The sequence below is a fragment of the Ictidomys tridecemlineatus genome, chromosome 1 (assembly GCF_052094955.1).
Source record: "Ictidomys tridecemlineatus isolate mIctTri1 chromosome 1, mIctTri1.hap1, whole genome shotgun sequence".
Classification (NCBI taxonomy): domain Eukaryota; kingdom Metazoa; phylum Chordata; class Mammalia; order Rodentia; family Sciuridae; genus Ictidomys; species Ictidomys tridecemlineatus.
Window position 1 is genome coordinate 87,293,113 of NC_135477.1, and position 22,598 is coordinate 87,315,710.

Genomic DNA, 22,598 nt, shown 5'->3' on the forward strand with positions numbered 1-22,598 from the left:
TTCAAGTAAAATTCTGAACCAGAAAGAATTTCTTTGAAAGTTTACTTACTATAGAAATGGCAAAGAAAATTGAGAGACTAACTTGTTCTATTAGATGTGACAAATATACTGCTGAGCATCAATAATTAATTCAGGTAGTGGTATTAACATATGAGTAAACAGATAAATGGAACAAATTCCAAACACTGATTCTAAAATGTATATTTTAACACATAATAAAGGTAGCATCTCAAAACAGTGAGGAAAAAGTGAAATACAAAATACAGTGTTTAAAAAATATACTAGATAAAATTAAATAAATGATGAAAAAACTGAATAACATTGAGAAAAAAAATAAAACAAGCATCATCTCTTATACTGTGCTGACAATATATGTGAAGTAGATCAAAAGATTTAAATTAAACCATAGAAGTAATATGGATGAGTTGCTAAGGCTGACTTTGAACTTGCAATCCTCCTGCCTCAACCTCCGGAGCTAGTAAGATTATAGGCATGTGCCATCACCACGGCCTAGCCATTTCATAGCAGTTAATGTCTGAACCATATGAATGTACCTATTGCATTGTGGTCCATGCCTGTAACACCAGCAACTGGGGATGTTTGGCAGGAAGTTTCCAAGTTTAAAGCTAATCTGGGAAACTTAGCCAGAGCTTGTCTCAAAATAAAAAGGGTGGAGACTTAGCTCAGAAGAAGATTGTCCTGGGTTCAACTTCTGATTTAAAAAAAAAAAAAAGCTACTATTTTTGAAAAAAATAAAAATAACTCAAACCACTACAAGTAAAATCTCATAGCAAATATTTAATCCTCTGAACTATTTTAGAAGTTCACTGCTAAATTACCACCTTGCTGAAAGCTCATACATCAAATATGAAAATCTGTATAATGAAATATAAAGTAAAAAACCCTGATATAACACTAACAAGACCACAGTTAAATTATAAAATAAATGGTCTATATGTTAATAATCCCTTGTTTTTTTTTTAAATATTTATTTTTTACCATAGTAAAAACATTTTTTAAAAAATATTTATTTATTTTTTAGTTCTCGGCGGACACAACATCTTTGTTGGTATGTGGTGCTGAGGATCAAACCCGGGACGCACGCATGCCAGGCGAGCGCGCTACCACTTGAGCCACATCCCCAGCCCCCCTTGTAATTCCTAAATAAAATGATGCTATAATTTAAGAATGCTATTAAGGGTTGGGGGTTGGCTCAATAGTAGAGCTTTGCCTAGCACTTGTAAGCCCTGGATTCAATTACTAAGACAGGAAAAAAAATTTTTTAAATTGAGAACCTTATTAAAATATGAAGAAAAGAAAAATCCTATCATATAAAATACTTACAGTGATTTATTCTTCAGGTCAACATTTCTTTCTCCTGTACTACTCTCAGCATTATTCACCTCACATGATGTTCTAATTCCAACTTCTGATGGAGGCAAATCTGAAGTGCTTAATTCTGAAAACTCAGTTGCTACTGGCATGGTATCTTGTTGATTACTAAGGAAATGAAGACACATTAGCAAAAAAAAAAAAAAAAAAATTCTAGTAATACATTATTTCATACTATTTAAAATTTTTTTAATAGATAACACCAATACTTTGGGAAATTATCCCTCATTATGGAATAAGCACAAGCTATGCTGGCTTTTCTATGATACTTCTTGCATAATGTTATAAAGACCTGTACCTTCAGAGAAAGTAACCACCACATACCACCAATAGGCTTAGGAGAACTCAAGAAGTGTCAAAATCAAAAACTATAATTCAAAGGGATTCACAAATCAAATGTGTGTGTAAAATTATAATGATATTTAGGAATTAGTTTTCATTAAAATTTTATATAGGCAGTCCTTGCTTTGCATGGGACTGTTAACCAAAAGTCATATAAAAGGAGGACACAGTTTACATAAGCACAAATTGCAGTTAACACTACTATGGAAAGCAAAGATTATTTTTTATTATGAAATATATCAACTAACAATAATATAACTGATAGTCACATATTACCTAGCACTGTTTCAACACATATTCAGTCTTTTTATTTTATTTATTTTTTTGCTTATTTTTTCTACTAGGTGTTTCTCTTTTCCTGATGTATTATTAAGAGTTCATTAAGGGTTCTCTACAGGGGCTGAGGCTGTGGCTCAGTGGTAGAGCATTTGCCTAGCATGTGCGAGGTGCTGTGTTTGATCCTCAGCACCACATAAAAATAAATATTTTTATCTAAAATAAAGGTATAAAAAAATCACATCAATCTTTAAAAAAAATAAATAAGAGTTCCCTATATATTTTTATTGGCCAGTTATTATACCTAAACCTCCCAATCAATAGCTTGCCTTTTACTTTACTTATGGAGTCTTTGTTAATAGAAGTTATTTTTTCCCAGTGTTAAGGAATCCTTAACATCGCAAAGATATTTCCCACATTTCTTCTAAAACCTTTAAAGATATTTTCTTATATGTGTAGTCCTTAATTCATCCGGAAGTTAAAATTTGACAGGGCAAAATAGGGATATAATATTATCTTTTTCATATCTCAGCACCACCTAATGAATAGTTAGTTTAATCTTTGCCCACTCATTTCTAAAGCAACCTCTGCCATAAAAGATTCCCAAATGTCTTTTCCTACATTAGACATTCAGTTCCACTGAGTAAATCTGTCTATGCCTGTTATCAGTATCACAGTGCTTTAATCTAGCTTTAGAATAAGCCTTAATATATTCCCTCTCCACAGCTGTTTTTCAAAACTTTCTTTACCATTCATAATTCATAGCTTTTGCAGACAATTTTTCAATCAATTTACTGTTTTCCAAAACTTGTTGGGATTTTAACAGTTATTACAAGGTTGTTGTTTTGTTCCTATCACAGAATAAGTCATAGGTATGGTTTTGTGCATAATTTCTGAAATTAGTTTTATCTTTGAAGTCACACTTTAAATTATAAACTAAGAGCTAGGGGTATAGCTCACTGGTAAAGTGCTTTCTTAGCATATTCGAAGCCTAGGGTTCAATCCTCAATACCTCAAAAGAAAAAAATGAGGTATAAACTGTCAACCAACAACAAACAACTGAGAAATAGTGTATGATTACACTGAAATGTAGTGTAGACAAGTTTCTAGAACAGGTAGATTCATAAAGAGGAAAAGCAGATTAGAGATTACTAGGGTTTAGGGTAGATGGGAATTACTGCACAACTTAGAATTTTGGTTTGAAAATACAAAAAGGTTTTAGAAATGGTGATTGGTACACAAAAATGTAAGTGTAATTAATGCTACTGAACTATATTAGGACGCTATTTACAAAAAAACTCAATAAAAGATTAAAAATGGGTTCACACAGCCAGGCAAAGTAGTGTGGGAAAATATCTTTGCGATGTTAAGGGTTTCTTAACACTTGGAAAAAAATAACTTCTGTTAACAAAGACTCTATAAGTAAAGTAAAAGGCAAGCTATTGACTGGGAGGTTTAAGTATAATAGCTGGCCAAAAAAAAAAAAGAGAGAGAGAGAGAACTCTTAATGATAATCCCAGGGGCTTGGGAGGCTGAGGCAGGAGGATCATGAATTCAAGGCCAGTCTCAGCAACTTAGCAAGGCCCTAAGCAATTCAGTGAGACCCTGTCTCTAAATAAAATATAAAAAAGGACTGGGGATATGCCTCAATGATTAAATGCCCTGGGTTCAATCCTGGTACAACAACAAAAAATGGTTAATATATCTAATATATACACACACACATATACATACACGCACACATATATACATATTACATATATATAAATTAGTATATACATATGCGTGTATATATATTTTTAAACCACAGCAGAGAAAAAGATAATAACTAAGAATATGAAAAGAACTCAATTATGAAAAGAACTCAAATCACAATTCCAAAAAGATCAGAGAATCCAAGCAGAATACATTTTTTAAAAAAGAAATCTTGAAAAAGAACAAAGCTAAAAATAAACAAATTTTAAAATGGACAAAGAATTTAACAGACATTTATCCAAAGAAGAACACCAATAGCTAAAAGGTATATGAAAAGGGGTACAATATTACTAATCATCAGGAAAATGAAAATCAAAACAAGGTATCACTGGCTACCTGTTAGGACGCTATTTACAAAAAAACTCAATAAAAGATTAAAAAAAAAAGTCACAGGATATATAAAAATGAACCCTTAATAATAAAAGTGTTGGTAGGAACATAAATTGGAATATCAGGTATTGGAAACAGTATGGAGAGTTCTTCAAAACACTAAAATTAGTCAGGCTCAATGGCACATGCATATAATTCCAGTGACTCAGGAGGTTGAGACAGGAGGTTCACAAGTTTAAAGCCAGGCCCAGAAACTTAGCAAACCCCTAAGTAACTTAGCAAGACATTGTCTCAAAATACAAAACCAAAAAGGGCTAGGGATGTGGCTCAGTGTTTAAGCATCCCTGAGACCAATCCTGAGACCAATAAAAAAAAAAAAAAGGAGAATTACCATATGATCTATCAATCCCAGTTCTGGAGTTCTTTTAATTAAATCAGGATCTCAAAAAAAAAAAAAAAAAAAACTTTTTTGCACTTTTATTTTCACTGCATAACTCACTAATTAAGAGATGGAAACAACCCAAAATATCTATTAACTAATAAGTGGATAAAGAAAATGTTGGTATATACATACAACTGAATATTATTCAGGCATAAAAAGTAAATTCTGCCATATGCACAACACAGACAAACCTTGAAAACTAAGTAAAGTAAGCTTGTAAACTAAGTGAGATAAGGCAATCATAGAAGTTAAAATCACACCATAATTCCACTTTTATTAGGTCTCTAAAGCAATCAAACTCATGGAAACAAAATAGATTGGTGGTTGCCCAAGGCTGGGATGAGGAGAAAACAGGGAGTTGCCATCCAATGAATCGAGTTTCAAGAATGCAAGATGAAAAAAATGTCATAAGTCTGCTATACTATACTGTTCTTATAATTAACAGTACTTCATTATACACTTAAAAATTTCTTAAGAGGGGCAAAGGATGTAACTTAGTGGTAACAGCACTTGCCTAGACTGTACAAGGCTGTAGGTTTGACACCCACCCCCTCAAAAATAAACTACATTTTAGAACACACAAGATAGGAAACATCACATTCTGTCTGATGAAACTAAAGAGAAAACCTTCTACCAATGCCAATGATCTGTATCCCCAGTCCCAAAAAGAAAATCTTTATAGAAAACAATAAGAGAGTGTAGGGCCCTGGGTTTGATCTCCAGCGTGTACACACACACACACACACACACACACACACACACGTATAAACCCATGCAGACACTAACCAAAAGAAGGCAAAAGTATTGTCAGAAAAAAGATCTGAATCAGCCAATACCAGGCACAGTGCTGCATGCCTATAATTCCACTACTCTTGAGGCTGAGGAAGGAGGATCACAAGTTCAAAGTTAACTTTGGCAACTTCATATGAGCATGTCTCAAAATGTTTTAAAAATTAAATAGAAAGAGCTGAGGTGGGCTGGGGTTGTGGCTCAGTGGTACAGCGCTTGACTAGCATGTGTGACACCCTGGGTTAGATCCTCAACACCATGTAAGATAAATAAGCAAAGGTATTATGTCATCTACAATTGAAACAAAAATAAATAAGAAAAAAGAAAAGGACAAGAGGAGGGAGGAGAAGGGAGGAGGAAAGAAGGTAGGAATGATGGTATAATGACTTAGACATCATTACCCTAAGTACATGTAGGTAGACACAAATGGTGTGAAAACATTTTGTATACAATCAGTGACTTGAAAAATTGTGCTCTATATGTGTAATATGAAATGAATTGCATTCTGCCATTGTGTATAACAAATTAGAATAAATAAATGATTTCATAAAAAGAAAAAAAATGGGCTGGGGATGTGGCTCAAGTGGTAGCTTGCTTGCCTGGCATGCGCAGGGTGCTGGGTTCAATCCTCAGCACCACATAAAAATAAAATAAAGATGTTGTGTCCACCAAGAACTAAAATATAAATATTAAAAAAAAAATTCTCTCTTTCTCTTTAAAAAAAAAGAAAAGAAAGAAAGAAAAAGAAAAAAAAGGGGGTGGGGAAGGTACATTGATGACTTAATAGCTTTTTCTTCCTAGGTAGACTCATTTAGAATGAAAGTGATTATTTAGAAACCCATTTCATTCTAAGTAAATGTCTTTAACTAGGAAAATAAAACAGCAACTTCTGGCTACCTCCTGGGGAAAAATAAAAAGTCGGGGAGGCTGGAAGTGTAGTTCAGTGGTAGAATATCCCTTGGTTCAACCCCCTAGTACTGAAAAAGAGAGAGGAAAGGGGAGTGGGGCAGCAGAAGACAGTATATAATAAGAGATTTCAGCAAGATGATACAGTATTTATGCAACTAACAACAAAGCTTCAAATAAATGACATAAAAACAAACAGAACTATGCTGAGTACACTGGCACACATCTGTAATCCCAGCAACTTGGGAAGCTGAGGGAGGACTGTAATTTGAGAACAGCCTCAGAATCTTTCTCAGACCAGCCAGACCCTGTGTCAAAATCAGATAAAAAGTGGGGCTGGGGATATGGCTCAAGCGGTAGTGTGCTAGCCTGGCATGCGCGGGGCGCTGGGTTCAATCCTCAGCACCACATAAAAATAAAATAAAGATGTTGTGTCCACCGAAAACTAAAAGAAAAAATTATCTCTCTCTCTAAAAATCAATCAATCAATCAATCAGATAAAAAGGGCTGGGGATATAGTTCACATAGTTCACTGGTAGAGTGCCTCCAGATTCAATTCCCAATACCATTTAAATAAATAAATAAATAAATAAATAAACGAAAAAGAGAAATACAAATCTCCAATTACAGTTAGAGAATTCAACACTACTCTCTCATCAAAAGATGAGATAAAGCCAGTGACGATATAGAAAATACCTTTCTGAAAGGACAGGGTCAGCTCTCTTCTCAACTTTTTCACCAGACGCTAAACTCACAATGTCATCTCTGTTCTGTGCACAGGGAAGCTTCTGTTCCTTATTGCTTTCACCTTCATTTACTTCAGGCCTTGAAGATGGACTTTTATCTATGAATATAAAGTGCATGATATTCTAAAAAAATTACAGCAAAAACACAAACACCTTCTTTCATATATATATATATTAATATTAATATACAGATATATTAATATACATACATATATATTTTAGTTATAGGTAGACACAATAATACCTTTATTTTATTTTTATGTGGTGCTGAGGATCGAACTCAGTGCTTCATGCATGATAGGTAAGCATTCCGCCACTGAGCCATAATGCCAGCCCAAACACCTTCCTTTTTAAAACTACAAAAATATTTACATGTAAGACTCTTTTTTACCCATAAAACAATTCAATCAACATTCAACTTCTTATTTGTAAGACACGATCTTATTTTAGAACGTAATGAAAATTTAATCAACTTACAATGGTTTGTGTTTTGAATATCAGCCCAAGTTCCTGGGAAGTTTGTAGCATTTTCCCTTATCTTTCTGGGAATTTTTTTTTTTTTTTTTTTTTTTGGTACCAGGGACTAAACCCAGGACCTCTTAACCACCGAGCCATATTTCCAGCCAATTTTATATATATATATATTTTTTTTTTTTTTTTGAGACACAAAATCAGATAAAAAGGACTGCGTTTCAAGTATCTTATGGCCTTGTCAAATTGCTGCTGCTGGCCTTAAACCTGGGATCTTCCTACCTCAGCCTCCTGAGTTACTGGGATTACAGGCATACACCACTATACCCAGTATCTTTCTTAAATTTTAAGTGGTTAATGACTTGCTTTATTATGTCTTGTTGGGAAGCTAAAAGTGGACTTGGTTGTTCTTTTGTTCCTTCAGAAGTATAATAATTAATAATAAGGTAACAGCTACCATTTACTTACTAAAAAGCAAGAACGCAACTATCAGATGTATTATCTCACTGAATACTCAAAAATCCTATGAAAAGGTACCATTGTTGAACTGAGTTCAGATATATTAATGATAGTCCAATGTCAAGAGCTAAAATAAAAATACAAGAATTAGCATTAAAAAACAAAGTCTGTTTAACTTCTAAAATCTGATTTCTTAATCAGTAATCTTTCCTGCTTTATAAGCAATGTCTCTGTAACATCAACAAAAAAGCATAATGTTGTTAGGCTTATAAAATCATACTACTTTAACTACCAGAATTAATTTATTAAAATCATATTAGTGAAGATGAACTGCATGATATTTAAATTCTATAAAATGTTGTTCTGGTCTGCTACAACTTTTTCTTCCTGTCTTTACTTGATTATGTGCTTTTATTTTTTCATGTTGGAGATTAAACCCAGAGCCTCCAGATGCCAAGCACAATCTCCTGAGTCTCTGGATTACAGGTATGTGTCACCATGCCTGACTGCTTTTCTCTTTTTTTTTTAACAATAAATTTTTTTAATTTAATTAAAAATAAAAGGGTTCTTGCTTTGATAGCACATATACTAAAAACAGGAAAAATACAAAGAATATTATCATCATCCCTACACATGAATGACATGCAAATTTGTAAAGCATTCTGTATTTGAAAAATAAATTTTAAAAGATAAAAATGCTTAACACAGGGGCTGGGGTTGTGGCTTAGCAATAGAGCACTCAAAAAAAAAATATATATATATATATTACAAAAGGCTGGGGGCTGGAGTTGTAGCTCAGTGGCAAGAGTGCTTACCTTGCATGTGTGAGGCCCTGGGTTCCATCCTCAGCACCACATAAAAATAAATAAATAAAAATGAAGATATTGTGTTCATCTACAACTTAAAAAAAAGAGCGCTCATCTAGCACTTGCCAGGCGCTGGGTTTGATTCTCACCACTGTATATAAATAAATGAATAAAATAATGGTCCATCAACATCTAAAAAAAATTTTTTAAAAATACCTAACACAGTACTATCAGTACAGATCAGTTAACAAACCAGGTACAATAGCATATACCTACAATCCCAGCAATTAGGGAGGCTGAAGAAGAAGAATTATGAATTCAAGGCTAATCTCAGCCACTTAGTGAGGCCCTAAGACACTTAGTGAGACCCTGTCTCAATAAGAGAGACTAAGGACATGGGTCAGTGATAAAGGGCCTCTGGCTTCAATTCCTAGTACCAAATAAATACATACATACATACATACATAAATAGCATTGTTCAATCTATCCAAAAGAAAAGTACTTGTTATATACCACATTATTGTACATCTTAAAGTAATATAAGGCTATTAAAATGCATAAGAAACTTACTCTTGTGTTTTTCTTCTTTAAAAGGGACTGAATGAACACTGGCATTTCCTAAAAGAGTTTTTACTTCCTGTTCATTAGCATCATCTTGATTCTTCCTTCTCTTTTTCTTTTCATTTCGGTCTTGTTCTAATACAACTTGTTCTAAATCTTGTCCTGATAAAGTCAGAGACTCTTCTTCAACTGTCTGAGCATCCTCCTGAGTATCTGAAATTTTAGTACTCCCAGACTCATCAGGATCATCATTTACTCCTTCACTAATAACTTTTCTCACTGAAAATAAGTGAAACAGTGATAAATATATAAACAACCTACAAAAAAATTATTAAAGGTAGAGAAAATAAATACTCAAGGATATCCTCTATAATACTATTTATGTGAACAAAACATTGAACAAAACTAAAATATTCAAAAGGGAATAACCAATAAGTTACAATACATTCATGATTTAAAAATCCATGCAGAGATGGGCTGGGGGCATAGTTCAGTAAAAGAACACAGGTAGAATACGGCCAGACATGGTGGCAGATACCTGTAGTCCAAGCGATAGGGAAAGCTGAAGCAGGAAGATCCCAAGTTTGAGAATAATCTCAGTAATTTAGTAAGACCTGGTTCCCAAAATTAAAAATAAAAAAGGCTAGGAATGCAGTTCAGTGGTACCACTGGATTCAATCCCCACTACCAAAAAAAAAATCCATGTAGAATGTAGCTCAATGATAAAGTACATACTCAGCATGCACAAGGCCCTGGGTTCAAACCCTAGCACCACATAAACACGAAATAATCCACAAAAGCAATAACAAGATGGGTTCATATACAGTAAAGTGAAAGATTTCAAAACATACTGTTGTATTTAAAAAAAAATCAAATGACAGAAATGTGTATATTTCTAATTCCATTTTTATTAATAAAACATACATCTTTAGATAAGCACATACATATGAACAGAAAAATGTTTATAACAGGTGGGAGAGAGTGTTAAAAATTTAATCTTCAGCAAGGTAGGCTGGTGCACACCTGTAATCCCAGTGGCTTAGGAAGCTGAGACAGGAAGATCACAAGTTCAAAGCCAGCCTCAGCAGTGGCAGGGCACTAAGCAACTCAGTGAGACCCTGTCTCTAAATAAAATACAAAATGGAGCAGGGGATGTGGCTCAGTGGTTGAGTGCCCCTGAGTTCAATCCCCCTAGTTCAATCAAACTCTACCACTCAACTACATTCCTAGCCTTTTTTATTTTTAATTTTGGGACAGGGTCTTGCTAAATTGCTGAGATAATTCTCAAACTTGGGAGCCTCCTGCTTTAGCCTTCCATATTGCTTGGACTACAGGTCCAAGTGTGCCACCATGCCTGGAAAAATCTATATGGATTTTTCTTTTGAAGGGGGGAGTATTTTTTGCTTTTGTAATGCTAGGGATTGAACTAGAATCTTGCCTATGGTAGTAGGCAGGTGTTTTAAATTAAAAAAGAATTTAATCTTCACTCATTTGTGCTTTTTTCATATTTTTTATTAGTGCACTGATTGTATAGAATGGTTGAATTTGTTGTTACATATTCATACACACACAATATAAAAATATAATTCGGCCAATATTATTACCCAGTATTTTCTCTTTCCCTCCTCCCCTCCCTCTTCCAGATCGCTTTCCTATACTCTATAGCTGATATTACTTTGATTTTTGTGAGACCAATCCTCCACATATTTTTTCCTTTTTCTCTGTTTTTCAACAAACAACAACAAATATGTGTGCATATGTGTGTGTCTGTGTGTAAATAACACAAGGTCCCCCACATGCACACTTTTTTTTTTTTTTTTTTTGAGATTAGGGTGTTTTAAAGTTGCTTAGGGCCTTACTAAGTTGCTAAAACTGGCTTTGAACTTGCAATCCTCCTGCCTCAGTCTCCCAAGCCACTGGGATATAGGAGTGTGCCACTACCCCCAATTCAAAGAAAAATATTTTTAACAAATATTTGGAAATAATTGCTAGTACCCTACCTACTAGCAATTTTATGCAGTAGACATATTAATAGTCAACTGCATAAAATATGTGAAAACATGAATTATTTTTTAATTATTTCAAAAGATTAAAATGAAAAAAATAATAGAGATCACCATAAAAATAGTATGTTTGGTTTGAATATCCTCAAAAAACTCAAGTTGAAATATTTCAACTGTCACTGTAACAATTCATGAGTTGGCATCTTTATGAGGTGATTAGACCAAGAGTGCTGTCCTCACAGAAAAATTAATAACCAGTATTGAGAGGAGCCAAGTTCATTCCCCTCTTGCTTTCTCTCTTTGACCTTCTACCATGTGATGAAGGAGCAAGAAGGCCCTTGCCAGATGACAGGTGCCTTGATCTTGAGCTTCTCAGCCTCTTGAGCTATGAGAAATAAATTACGGTTCTCTATGAATTACTCAGACTCAGGTATTCTGTTACAGCAGCACAAAACAGACACCCAAACCAAGAGCAAATTTAACTTCAAAACCATGGTTGATCAGATATTTTCTTTAAAAATATCCAATCCCAAAATATAATAAAATTCAATTTCATTCACTTACATTTTTTAAAAAGTGAAAATAAACCAGGCATGGTGGTGTATGCCTATAATCCCACAGACTCAGGAGGCTGAGGCAGAATAATTGCAAATTCAAAGCCAGCTTCAACAACTTAGCAAGGCCCTAAGCAATTTAGCAAGACACTGTCTCAAAAAAAAAAAAAAAAGAAAAGAAAAAGAAAAAGAGTGGGAGAGGGGCTGGGGATATGGCTCAAGTGGCAGCATGCTCACCTAGCATGTGTGAGGCACTGGGTTCGATTCTCAGCACCACATTAAAATAAAATAAAGATATTGTGTCCACCTGAAACTAAAAAATAAATATTTAAAGAAAAAAAAAGAGTGGGAGATATGGCTCACTGGTAAAGCGCCTCTGGGTTAATTCTCTGGTACCAAAAAAAAAAAAAAAAAAAAAAAAGAACCCAGACTGTAAAAAAGAAAACAAAGTGAAAAGAAGATTTCAAAATTGAGAAAAAACACTTGATTGATTCACTTGATTTATTCAGTCAAAATAACCACAAATTTTTAAATTTTGAGTTATAATAATGTATCTTTAAAATTCTTACATTAAATAAGATATAGTGAGTTATGCGTGTTAATTACATGAAAATCAAAGAAGAATTAATACATCTTAATCTCCTAAAGCTAAATATAGTAAGTTTAAAAACATTTCTTTGGCTAATAAATGAAATATGAGCTGGGCACAGTGGCATACACCTGTAACCCCAGGTACTCAGGAGACTGAGGCAGGAGGAGATCACAAATTCAAAGGTCAGCCTGGGAAACTAAGCAAGACCCTGTCTCAAAATGAACTTAAAAAAAAAAAAAGTCTTGAGGGTACGCCTCAGTGGTAGAGCATTTGCCTAGCATGCACAAGACCTTACATTCAATCTTAGTGCTACCAGAAGAATAAAGTAACTTCAGTTATCAAAGATAGAGGTACCATACTCTAGAAAAAGAAATTGTAGATTGGCTTTGTACAGAGAAGAGTTAATACAACAGGTTTCACTGTCATCTTCTGAAAGGTCTGCTTAGGAGTTGGCTATTAGGACATGTCCAGGACGATGGTTTGGGGAAGGTTTCTATTACTCTAACTGATAATAGTGGCTTGCTGTGCCTAAACTGTTTGTACAAATAATATGGTTTATGATGAACTCTCTTCCTTTTGGTAGTCTGGAATTTTGGTATATGTCAGACATAGGGTGCTGAAAACTGTTTGTCCTCCTAACCAATAACAAAATGTGGTGGTGGTCTTGCAGACCTCCACCACAGGCTCTCACAATTCTACCTTGAATCCTACCTCTGCCCCATCTTAAATTCTGAGAGCATAGGAAAAAGTTATGTAGGATCTTTGGGGCTGTTTTTCAGTGATTAAAACAATGGAAAGGGGCCTGGGATGTGTTTCAAGCTTCTTTAAATTATGTGATTATAGCTGAACATCATTCTTAAGAGTCCAGAGTTGAAAGGTTTAATAAAATAAAAGCCTAAAAATAGAAATACCCACACAAATGCAATTTTCTTCTTGGTACAAGTCACTGTCAACCTTCAGAAATTAAACTATGCTCAAAGAATACAAGATAGTCACAACCCCCAAAATATTAGAGTTCTACCTTTTTTTTTTTTGACATATATTTTTTTAGTTGTCAATTAACCTTTATTTATTTATTTATTTATTTATGGTGCTAAGGAGCAAACCCAGGGCCTCACACATTCCAGGCAAATGCTCTACACTGAGACACAACCCCAGCCCTGAGTTCCACCTTTTAAATATTATAATTTTATAGCATATTTGTTTTGCAGAACAATAATAATAAATAACCAAACACAGAACATGACACTTAAAAATCTCTGATGCTCTTTGATTAACCAGAAAAATTTGTTAACTGCCAGAATGATGTCAAATAGCTCAATCATGACAATTATAAAATTTTATAAGGAACTGCTGTTTTGACCCACTCAACTGGCTGAGTAAAGAAAAACTAAGTCTGTCCAACTGGATTCCCTCATGATCTCAACTACCTGAGCTATACCTAAATTCTCAATTCCTGAGAGACAATATTGAAAGTTCATTATTTATAAGTAAAACTGAACACTTTCTTATAAAATTAATACCTTTTACAGTTTTCCGTGGTTTGGAGGATTTCTTCTCCTTTAAATTCTGACTTTTACTGGATTTTTGTTTTCTTTTCTCTTCCTCAGCAAGAACTTTCTGAAGCAAATGAGCAAAAAAATCGAAGTCAAAAGGACGCTTTTCCTCTGTTTAAAAAAAAAAAATGGAAAAGAACCTTCAAGTATTTATTTTTTAAAAAAAAGAAGAAGAATTTCTGGTTTTTAAAATAGCACATTAGCAAAAGCAAGTTTATTTACCAGCAAAATAATGGATAAACAAGTACATAACAGACCATGTAGAAAGGAAAAACTATTAGTTTAAAAATTTAAAAAAAGAATTAGTGATATAAGCAACAAAATGAGTTAATTTCAAAAACAGGGAGTAAAAGAAACCAAGCACAAAACAGTACATACTGTAGGATTCCATGAATAAAATATTCTGGAACATTTTAAACTAACCCATGGTGATTCAAATGAAGAGTGGTTACTTGTGGTCAAGGACAGAATTCAATTGATTGAAAGGGAACCAACTGACCTTGTTAAGAAAAAAAGTTCCATCTTAAAAAAAAAAAAAGGTCCATACATGTTTGGGATGGTGATTACATACATATTATTTGTCAAAATTTGAACTACACTTTTAACTATGTGTAAACATGTCTGGTTCTTTTTTTTTTGGACAGCAGAAACTGAACCCAGTAGCATCTAAACACTGAGCCACATCCCCAGTTCTTTTATTGTCAATTTTGAGACAGGTCTCACTAAGTGGCTTAGAGCCTTGCTCAGTTGCTGAGACTGGCCTCAAACTTGCCATCCTCCTGCCTCAGCCCCCCTTCATTCGCCGCCCCAGCCACTGGAATTACAGGCATGTGCCACCACGCCCAGCTATAAATTGACATTTTTGGGGGGATGGGGAGGATAACCAGGGATTGAACTCAGGGGCACTCAACCACTGAGTCACATCCCCTGCCCTATTTTGAATTTTTTAAATTTAGAGACAGGATCTCACTGAGCTGCTTAACACCTTGCTTTTGCTGAGGCTGGCTTTAAACTCACAATCTTCCTGCCTCAGATTCCCAAACCTCTGGGATTACAGGCTTGTGCCAACAAGCCCAGCTATAAATTGATTTTTAATTTTTTAATTTGTTTTAATTAATTATACATGACATTAGAATGTATTCATGCACTTGGATTTATCATACATAGATGGGATATAATTTCTCATTTTTCTGAGTGTACACGTTGCAGAATCATATTGGTTACAGTCACATATATACATACAGTAATAATATCTATTTCATTCTACTATTTTTCCTATCCTCACATCCTCTCCTCTCCCCTCCCATCACTTCCCTTTACTTAATCTAAGGTAATACTATTCTTCCTCAGTGTCCCCACCCTATTGTGAATTAGCATCTGCATATTAGAGAAAACATTCAGCCTTTCGTTTTTTGTGAGATTGGCTTATTTCATTTAGCATGATATTCTCCAAATCTAACCATTTACTGGCAAATGCCATAATTTCACTCTTCTTTAAAGCTGAGTAATATTCCATTGAGTATATACACCACATTTTCTTTATTCATCTATTGAGGGACACCTAGGTTGGTTCTAGCTATTGTGAATTGAGCTGCTATAAACATTGATATAACTTCATCACTATAGTATGCTGATTTTAAGTCCTTTGGGTATAAACCAAGAAGTGGGATAGCTGGGTCAAATGGTGGTTCCATTCCCAGTTTTCTAAAGAATCTTCATTCTGCTTTCCATAGTGGTTGCACCAATCTGCAATCCCACCAGCAATGTATGAGTGTACCTTTTTCACCACATCCTCAACAACATTTTTTTTAATATCTTTATTTTATTTATTTATTCTTATGGGGTGCTGAGGATCGAACCCAGGGCCTTCTATGTACTAGGCAAGCACTCTACGGCTAAGCCACAATCCCAGCCCTCACCAACATTTATTGTTGCTTATATTCTTGATGATTGCCATTCTGACAGAAGTGAGATGAAATCTTAGAGTAATTTTGATTATGCCTACAGCCAAAGAGGATTATTTTTTAGCCTCTTCAAATGATATTTTGTAAAAGAGGTCAGAAATACTTACGAAATGCTTTGTCTATTCTCCATCCATTTGTCTTTTCTTCACGTTTAAATTTATTCTGTTAAGAGAAACAAAACTTACAGTAATTTTCACCCATTAAATGAGCAAAGGTTATTTTTAAAATTAGCAAACATTAAAATAAAACTGTTGGGCTGGGGATGTGGCTCAAGCGGTAGCGCGCTCGCCTGGCATGCATGTGGCCTGGGTTCGATCCTCAGCACCACATACCAACAAAGATGTTGTGTCCGCCAATAACTAGAAAATAAATATTTAAAAAAATTCTCTCTCTCTCTCCTCTTTCACTCTCTCTTAAAAAAAATAATAAAATAAAACTGTTATGAATAACATACTATTCTCTACTAACTGAATATGCCTTCACTAAAAGGCAAGTTAAGGTTCACTTTTTTAAAATGAGGATGAAAGGTTTATACTAAGTTTCTGATCCTGCTCCTCCTCCTTATTGTTATTTCTCAAATTAAAAAATAAAAGAATGAGGGATATGGATCAGGAGCTGAGTGTCCCTGGGTTAAATCCCCAATAGTGAAATAATAGTAATAATAATAGTAAGGAGGAAGAGGAGAAAGAGAGGAGGAAGAGGAGGCTGAGGCAGGGCTTAGAATATAGCTCAGGGCAGAGTGCTTATCTAGAATGCTCAAGACTCAGGCTTTTATCCCTAGCATCACAAAAAAAAAAAAAAAAAAAAACAAGACAAAAACCAACAGGGTTGAAATAAGAACATTTTGGTAACTGAAAGCAGAGAAATTTTTTCATAGCAGAGTACTGGGCCGGGGTTGTAGAGCACTTGCTTAGCATGTGTGAGGCACTGGGTTCAATCCTCAGCACCACATGAAAAATAAATAAAGAAAATAAAGGTATTGTGTCCAGCTACAACTAGAAAAATTAAAAAAAAAAAAAGGCACAGTATTCATTCAGAACTACAGGAAAAAATGAAAATCACCAGAGCCGGGCAGGAGCATGATTGTAATCCCAGCAACTAGGGAGGTTGTGACAGGAGGATTACAAGTTCAAAGCCAGTCTCTGAAATTTATTGAGGCCCTCAGAAACTTAGTGAGACTCTGTCTCAAAATAAAAAGGGCTGGGGATATAGCTAAGTGGTCAAGTACCCCTGGGTTTAATCCCTAATACCAAAACAAAGAAAAAGAAAAGCACTAGGAAAGGTAAATATGTACTCAATATATTGAAGACTAACTTTGTTTTTCTATTCAAATGTCTTAAAAACTAAAGACTCCCTTTTTTTTTTTTTTTTTTTTTTTTTTGGCAGTACTAGGAACAGAAGCCAGGACCTCACACATGCCACATGCCGGGCAAGTGCTCTATTAACACTGAGTACATCCTCGGTCCTTTTTTTATTTTGAGACAGGGTCCTGCTAACCTGCCCAAGCAACCTAGGTGCAATCCTCTTATTGTAGCCTCCTACACCCAACAAAAAGTATACTGTAGAATCATTAAATTCATTATAAGATGGGGTTTATAAGGCATGTAGAAGTAAAAAAGGACTTTAAAGATCATAGCACAGGGATTGGCAACAAATAAAAGTATATTTGTGAGAGGGTTTTTATTTTTGTTTTTTGGTACTGGAGATTAAAAGCAAGAAGGCTTTATCACTGAGCTATATTCCAGTCCTTTTTTTAATTATTATTTTACTTTGAAATAGGGTCTCACTAAGTTATCCAGGATAGTCTGAAACTTGTAAACCCCTGCTTCAGCCTCCAAAATAACTAGGATTAGAGGTATGTGCTACAGCACCCAGCAAGAGGTTATTATTTGTGTAAGCCAACCTCAGAAAATCAAGGATCAAATGTTTCTATCATATGTGCAAGCTAGAGCAAAAGAAGAGAATGAAGGAGAGGAAGACCAAATATCATAAAGATTTAAAGATGATCAGTAGAGTAGAAGAAGGAAAGAGGGAGAAGTGAGGGGAAGGGGAAGGAAATGTGGAAGGAACTTTAAAAAATAGTACTATGTGAACATATACCAAGGGAATTTCACCCTTATATTTAAGTAGAAAGAACCAGTTAAAACTAAATAAAATAGATAAGCAAAAGGAAGACCTGTAGACTACAGGAAGGAGGATAGTGGGAGGGAACAGGAGAAGAAAGAGAACAGGAACTAAAAACAAATTCTATGTATGTACAATTTTTGTCAGAATGAACTCAACTACTATGTATAACTATAATGCTCTAATTAAAAAAAAATAAAAAAGTTGTTGGGCATGGTAGCACACACTAGTAATCCTAGAGACTCAGGAGGCTGAGACAGAAGGATGGCAAGCTAAGGTAAGCCTTAAAACCCTGTTTCAAAAATAAAAAATAAAAAGGGTTGGGATTCTAGCTCAGTGACTAAGCGTCCCTGAATTCAATACCTTGTACAAAAAAAGGTTATTATCTGTGAAGTATAAAGTAAAAAGAGAAAAATGATATAACAGATAAAATAGATTTGATTAACCCAAAAGAAAATAGAAAAAAGGAATTTAAAAACTGAGATAGAAGCTGGGCATGGTGATGCATGCCTGTAATCCCAGTAGCATGGGAAGCTGAGGCAGGAGGATCATGAGTGCCAAGCCAGCCTCAACAAAAGTGAGGCACTTAACAATTCAGTGAGACCCTGTCTCTAAATAAAATACAAAATAGGGCTGGGGATGTGGCTCAGTGGTTGAGTGCCCTGGAGTTAAATTCCTGGTAATAAAAAAAAAGCCAGGATATAGCTCAGTGGCAGAGCACTTGCCTCACATGTTGGAGATCCAAGTTTCAAACCCCAGTACCATCAAAGGAAAGAAAAAGTTAACCCTGATATTAACACAAATTGACTGATTACAAAGACTTGTAATATGGATAAGGGGGAGGAGGGAGAGAAAACAAACTCTCAAACAAGGTTATTACCATAGATCCTACAAACATTAAAAATGATAATGAGGCAGGCCTAGTGGTGCACACCTGTAATCCCAGCAGCTCAAGAGGATGAACCAAAGATTTCAAGTTCAAAGCCAGCCCTGGCAACTTAGCAAAGTCCTAAGAAACTTAGCAAGATCTTATCTTAAAATAAAAAATAAAAAAAGGGCTGAGGATATGGCTCAGTGATTAAGTGACTCTGGGTTCAATCCCCAGTACTAAAAGGAAAAATAAAGATAAATAAGTAATGAGACAGCATGAAATCTGATGCCTGTAGCATTAAAACTGTTACAAGAAATTGAAACTTTTCTTTTTTTTAAGGATAGGGTCTAATTGTAAACTCCTAGGCAAAATCAATTCTCCTGCCTCAGTTTCCTAAATATGGGAAGACAGGCACATGCCATTGTGCCCAGTTGAAACTGAAAATCGGAATGCCCTAAATGATACTTTAAAAATTGAATTTATAATCTAAAGTCTTCCTCCAAAGAAAATCACCTGATTAGATGATTTTACTAGTGAATTCTATCAAATGTTAAAGGAGAAATAATATTAATCTTAAATTCTTTCAGAAAGCAGACAAGGGAACATTTTCCAACACATTTTCTATAATCCTTATATCAAAATAAAACAAAGACATTAAAAAAAAATTACAAGGGGGAATGGGGTTGTGGCTCAGCAATAGAGTGTTTGCCTAGCACAGGTGAAGCCCTGGGTTCGATCCTCAGCACCACATAAATAAGTAAGCAAGTAAATAAATAAAGTATTGTGTTCAACTACAACTGAAAAATATATATATATAAAAAAAATTACAAGGGCTAGAGATATGACTTAGAAGTAGAGCATACACTTAGCATGTAGAAGGTCCTGAATTCAATCCCCAGCATTCAGAAAAAAAAAAGAAACAAACAAACAAACAAACAAAAATACAAACCATTAACCAATATTCTTCTCATGAATAAAATTAGAAAAAAGGGCTGGGGATGTGGCTTAAGCGGTAGCGCGCTCGCCAGCCATGCGTGCGACCCGGGTTCGATCCTCAGCACCACATACAAACAAAGATGTTGTGTCTGCCGAGAACTAAAAAATAAATATTAAAAACTCTCTCTCTCTCTCTCTCTCTCTCCCCCCTTTGTCACTCTCTCTTTAAAAAAAAAATAAATAAAATAAAATAAAATTAGAAAAAAATCTCAAAATGAGCTGGGCATGGTGGCACATGCCTGTAATCCCAGGGACTTGGGAGCCTGAGACAGGAGGATTACAAATTCAATTGTAATTTAGCAATCTAGCAAGGTCATAAGCAACCTACTGAGATCCTGTCTCAAAATAAAGAATAAAAAGGGATGGGCATATGGCTCAGTGGTTAAGCACCACTGGCTTCAATTTCTGATACAAAAAAAAAACAACCAGAATAAGCAGTTTCAGATCTCTTGAAGAAATGCAATAATGCAGTGAGGAAGGATATTTCATCATATTGTACAATGCACTTTATATATAATGTGCCCAGGCAACCAATCAATGTCTAATCTGGTTCTAGAAGGAAAAATGATCTTTCCTATTGGAAATTTTTTATTAATGTAATGAATATGATAGGGTGGGAAATGAAGGTCAAAGACCATGACTGGGTAATGTACTACAGCAACAGAGTAATAGCATGCAGAGGCTCTCCAATTCAGGAAACATGTATGAAGAAAAAGTCCTCCCAGGAATGTTACAGCTATAATTGACATCACTGCTACTGCTAACAATGCCATTCTTTTCTTTATGCTGTCTTAGAAAATTTAGTAATATATTTTGTGTTCCAAAGGCTACTCTTAAGGATAGGGATAGAGCTCAATGGTAGAGCTCTTGCCCAGTATGCACAAGTTGTTAAATTAAAACCCTTCCATTACCCCCAAAAATGGTGTTCTTATATATTTAACTTCTCTTTTCATTCACTGTCCAACTCTTAATTAATTTCAATAACTTTACTGGTACACCCTCAAGTCCATGAGAAACTTGATCAAATACATGAGAGACTTGATCAAATTAAGTAGAGTAATACTAAAAAAGATTTTACCAATGATAGAATTGAGAAATATTGCTTTACTTCTCAGGCGATAAAGGGAAAATGTAACATAAACATCACTGTGAAAATCAAGAATTATGAATAAAACCAAAGTTAAAAAAAATTTAGCAACTTTTGAGTTTTTCTAATCAACAAATATTATGAGTTTACTTTACCTTAATTTCTATCCTTGCTCTGTGAGGAAACAGTTGTCCAATCATCGAAAAGTCAGTTCCTACCATGCTGATGGCTAAAAAGAACATATCTGTTTCTGTAAAAATTAGATAGAGAATCATTAAAAAGTATTTTCAGAGGAAAGAAATCTTACATAGCACATATTATGAGTTAAAAATAAATTCCACAATACTTTCTTATTGAAAAGAGAGTCATGGAATATCTAAACAAATATCTTGAAACATTAAAATGGGGGGTAGAATAAGAAATTTTTATGCTCATACCAAACCAGCCAGAATTTTTTTTTTTTTTTTTTTTTTTTGGCACAGAGGCTTGAATCCATGGGTGCTTTAACACTGAGCCACATTCCTAGCCTTTTTTATTTTGTCTTACACTGACTTTATTTATTTTTATGTGGTATTGAGGCTCAAACCCAGTTCGTCACACATGCTAAGCAAACGTTCTACCACTGAGCTACAACTCCAGCCCTTATTTTTTATTTTGAGACAGGGTCTCCCTAAGTTGCTTAGGGCCTTACTAGGTTGCTGAGGCTGGCCTTGAATTTGCAATCCTCCCATTTCAGCTTCCCAAGTCTCTGGGAGTATAGTCATGCTCCAATGCACCCAGCCAGAATTTTTTTAATAAGACATTGTTCTCTGGTCAAAATACCTTGAAGAAAACTGTCAAGTCATAGCCAGAAATGGGTATGTGCATAACTAAGATGTCCTAAGTCCTACATAAAAAAGTAACTTAAAAAAAAAAATACATGAGAAACTTGATATAAGTCACCTCAGGAGAATAGGAATAAGGTAGTCAGAGAAAGAAAGTAAAGACTCTTTCCTTCTGCTCTATATCCTTCTGTCATGTTTGAATTTCTTCCCAAAACTCTATTGTTTATATAATAAAAAGTAAATAATAAGCATCACCATGCAATAGGTACTATATACTTTAACAGCCTAATTTTTATCTATAATAACTTTAGGGGGCTGGGGATATGGTTCAGTGGTAGCATGCCTAGCACGCATGAAGTCCTTGGTTCAACTCCCTAGCACACAGGAGGGGGAAAAAAAAATAGAATCTTTACTAGATAAATTATCGTAAGTAGGATATCATGACCATTAGAAATGTTGATTTTTTTTTCATTTAAATGGTATTTCTTTGTAGTAGAATTTGACACAGGAAGATTTCAGACAAAATGACCAAAGAACTAATTCTTCAAAAGATTTCTAATTTAAAATCAGGAAGGGTTGGGATTGTGGCTCAGCGATACAGCACTGGCCTCGAATGTGCGAGACCCTGGGTTCAATCCTCAGCACCACATAAAAATAAATAAGTGAAATAAAGGTATTGTGTCCAACTACAACTCAAAAATAAACATATTAAAAAAACAAACCCAGAGATATAGTTCCACAGTAGGAGCAGG

General features: G+C 34.6%; 1 protein-coding gene and 1 non-coding gene across 11 annotated transcripts in view; one reads left to right on the top strand and one right to left on the bottom strand.

Annotated features, from left to right (window-relative positions):
• Bdp1 (BDP1 general transcription factor IIIB subunit) overlaps positions 1-22,598 on the bottom strand; it is a 100,797-nt gene that overhangs the window by 64,212 nt on the left and 13,987 nt on the right. For 9 of the 10 annotated variants that reach the window (XM_078043926.1, XM_078043921.1, XM_078043930.1 and 6 more), the window contains 6 exons: positions 21,178-21,272; positions 16,052-16,106; positions 13,948-14,091; positions 9,285-9,554; positions 6,929-7,076; positions 1,345-1,500 (listed from right to left, as the gene is read on the bottom strand). In XM_078043926.1, the coding sequence (XP_077900052.1) occupies positions 1,345-1,500; positions 6,929-7,076; positions 9,285-9,554; positions 13,948-14,091; positions 16,052-16,106; positions 21,178-21,272 (868 nt within the window). The remainder of the gene's footprint in view (positions 1-1,344; positions 1,501-6,928; positions 7,077-9,284; positions 9,555-13,947; positions 14,092-16,051; positions 16,107-21,177; positions 21,273-22,598) is intronic. The other variant, XM_078043939.1, reaches the window with a different exon arrangement.
• LOC120885972 (U6 spliceosomal RNA) lies at positions 8,473-8,580 on the top strand. Its single transcript, XR_005728758.1, has one exon. It is a non-coding gene; the product is annotated as a U6 spliceosomal RNA (small nuclear RNA).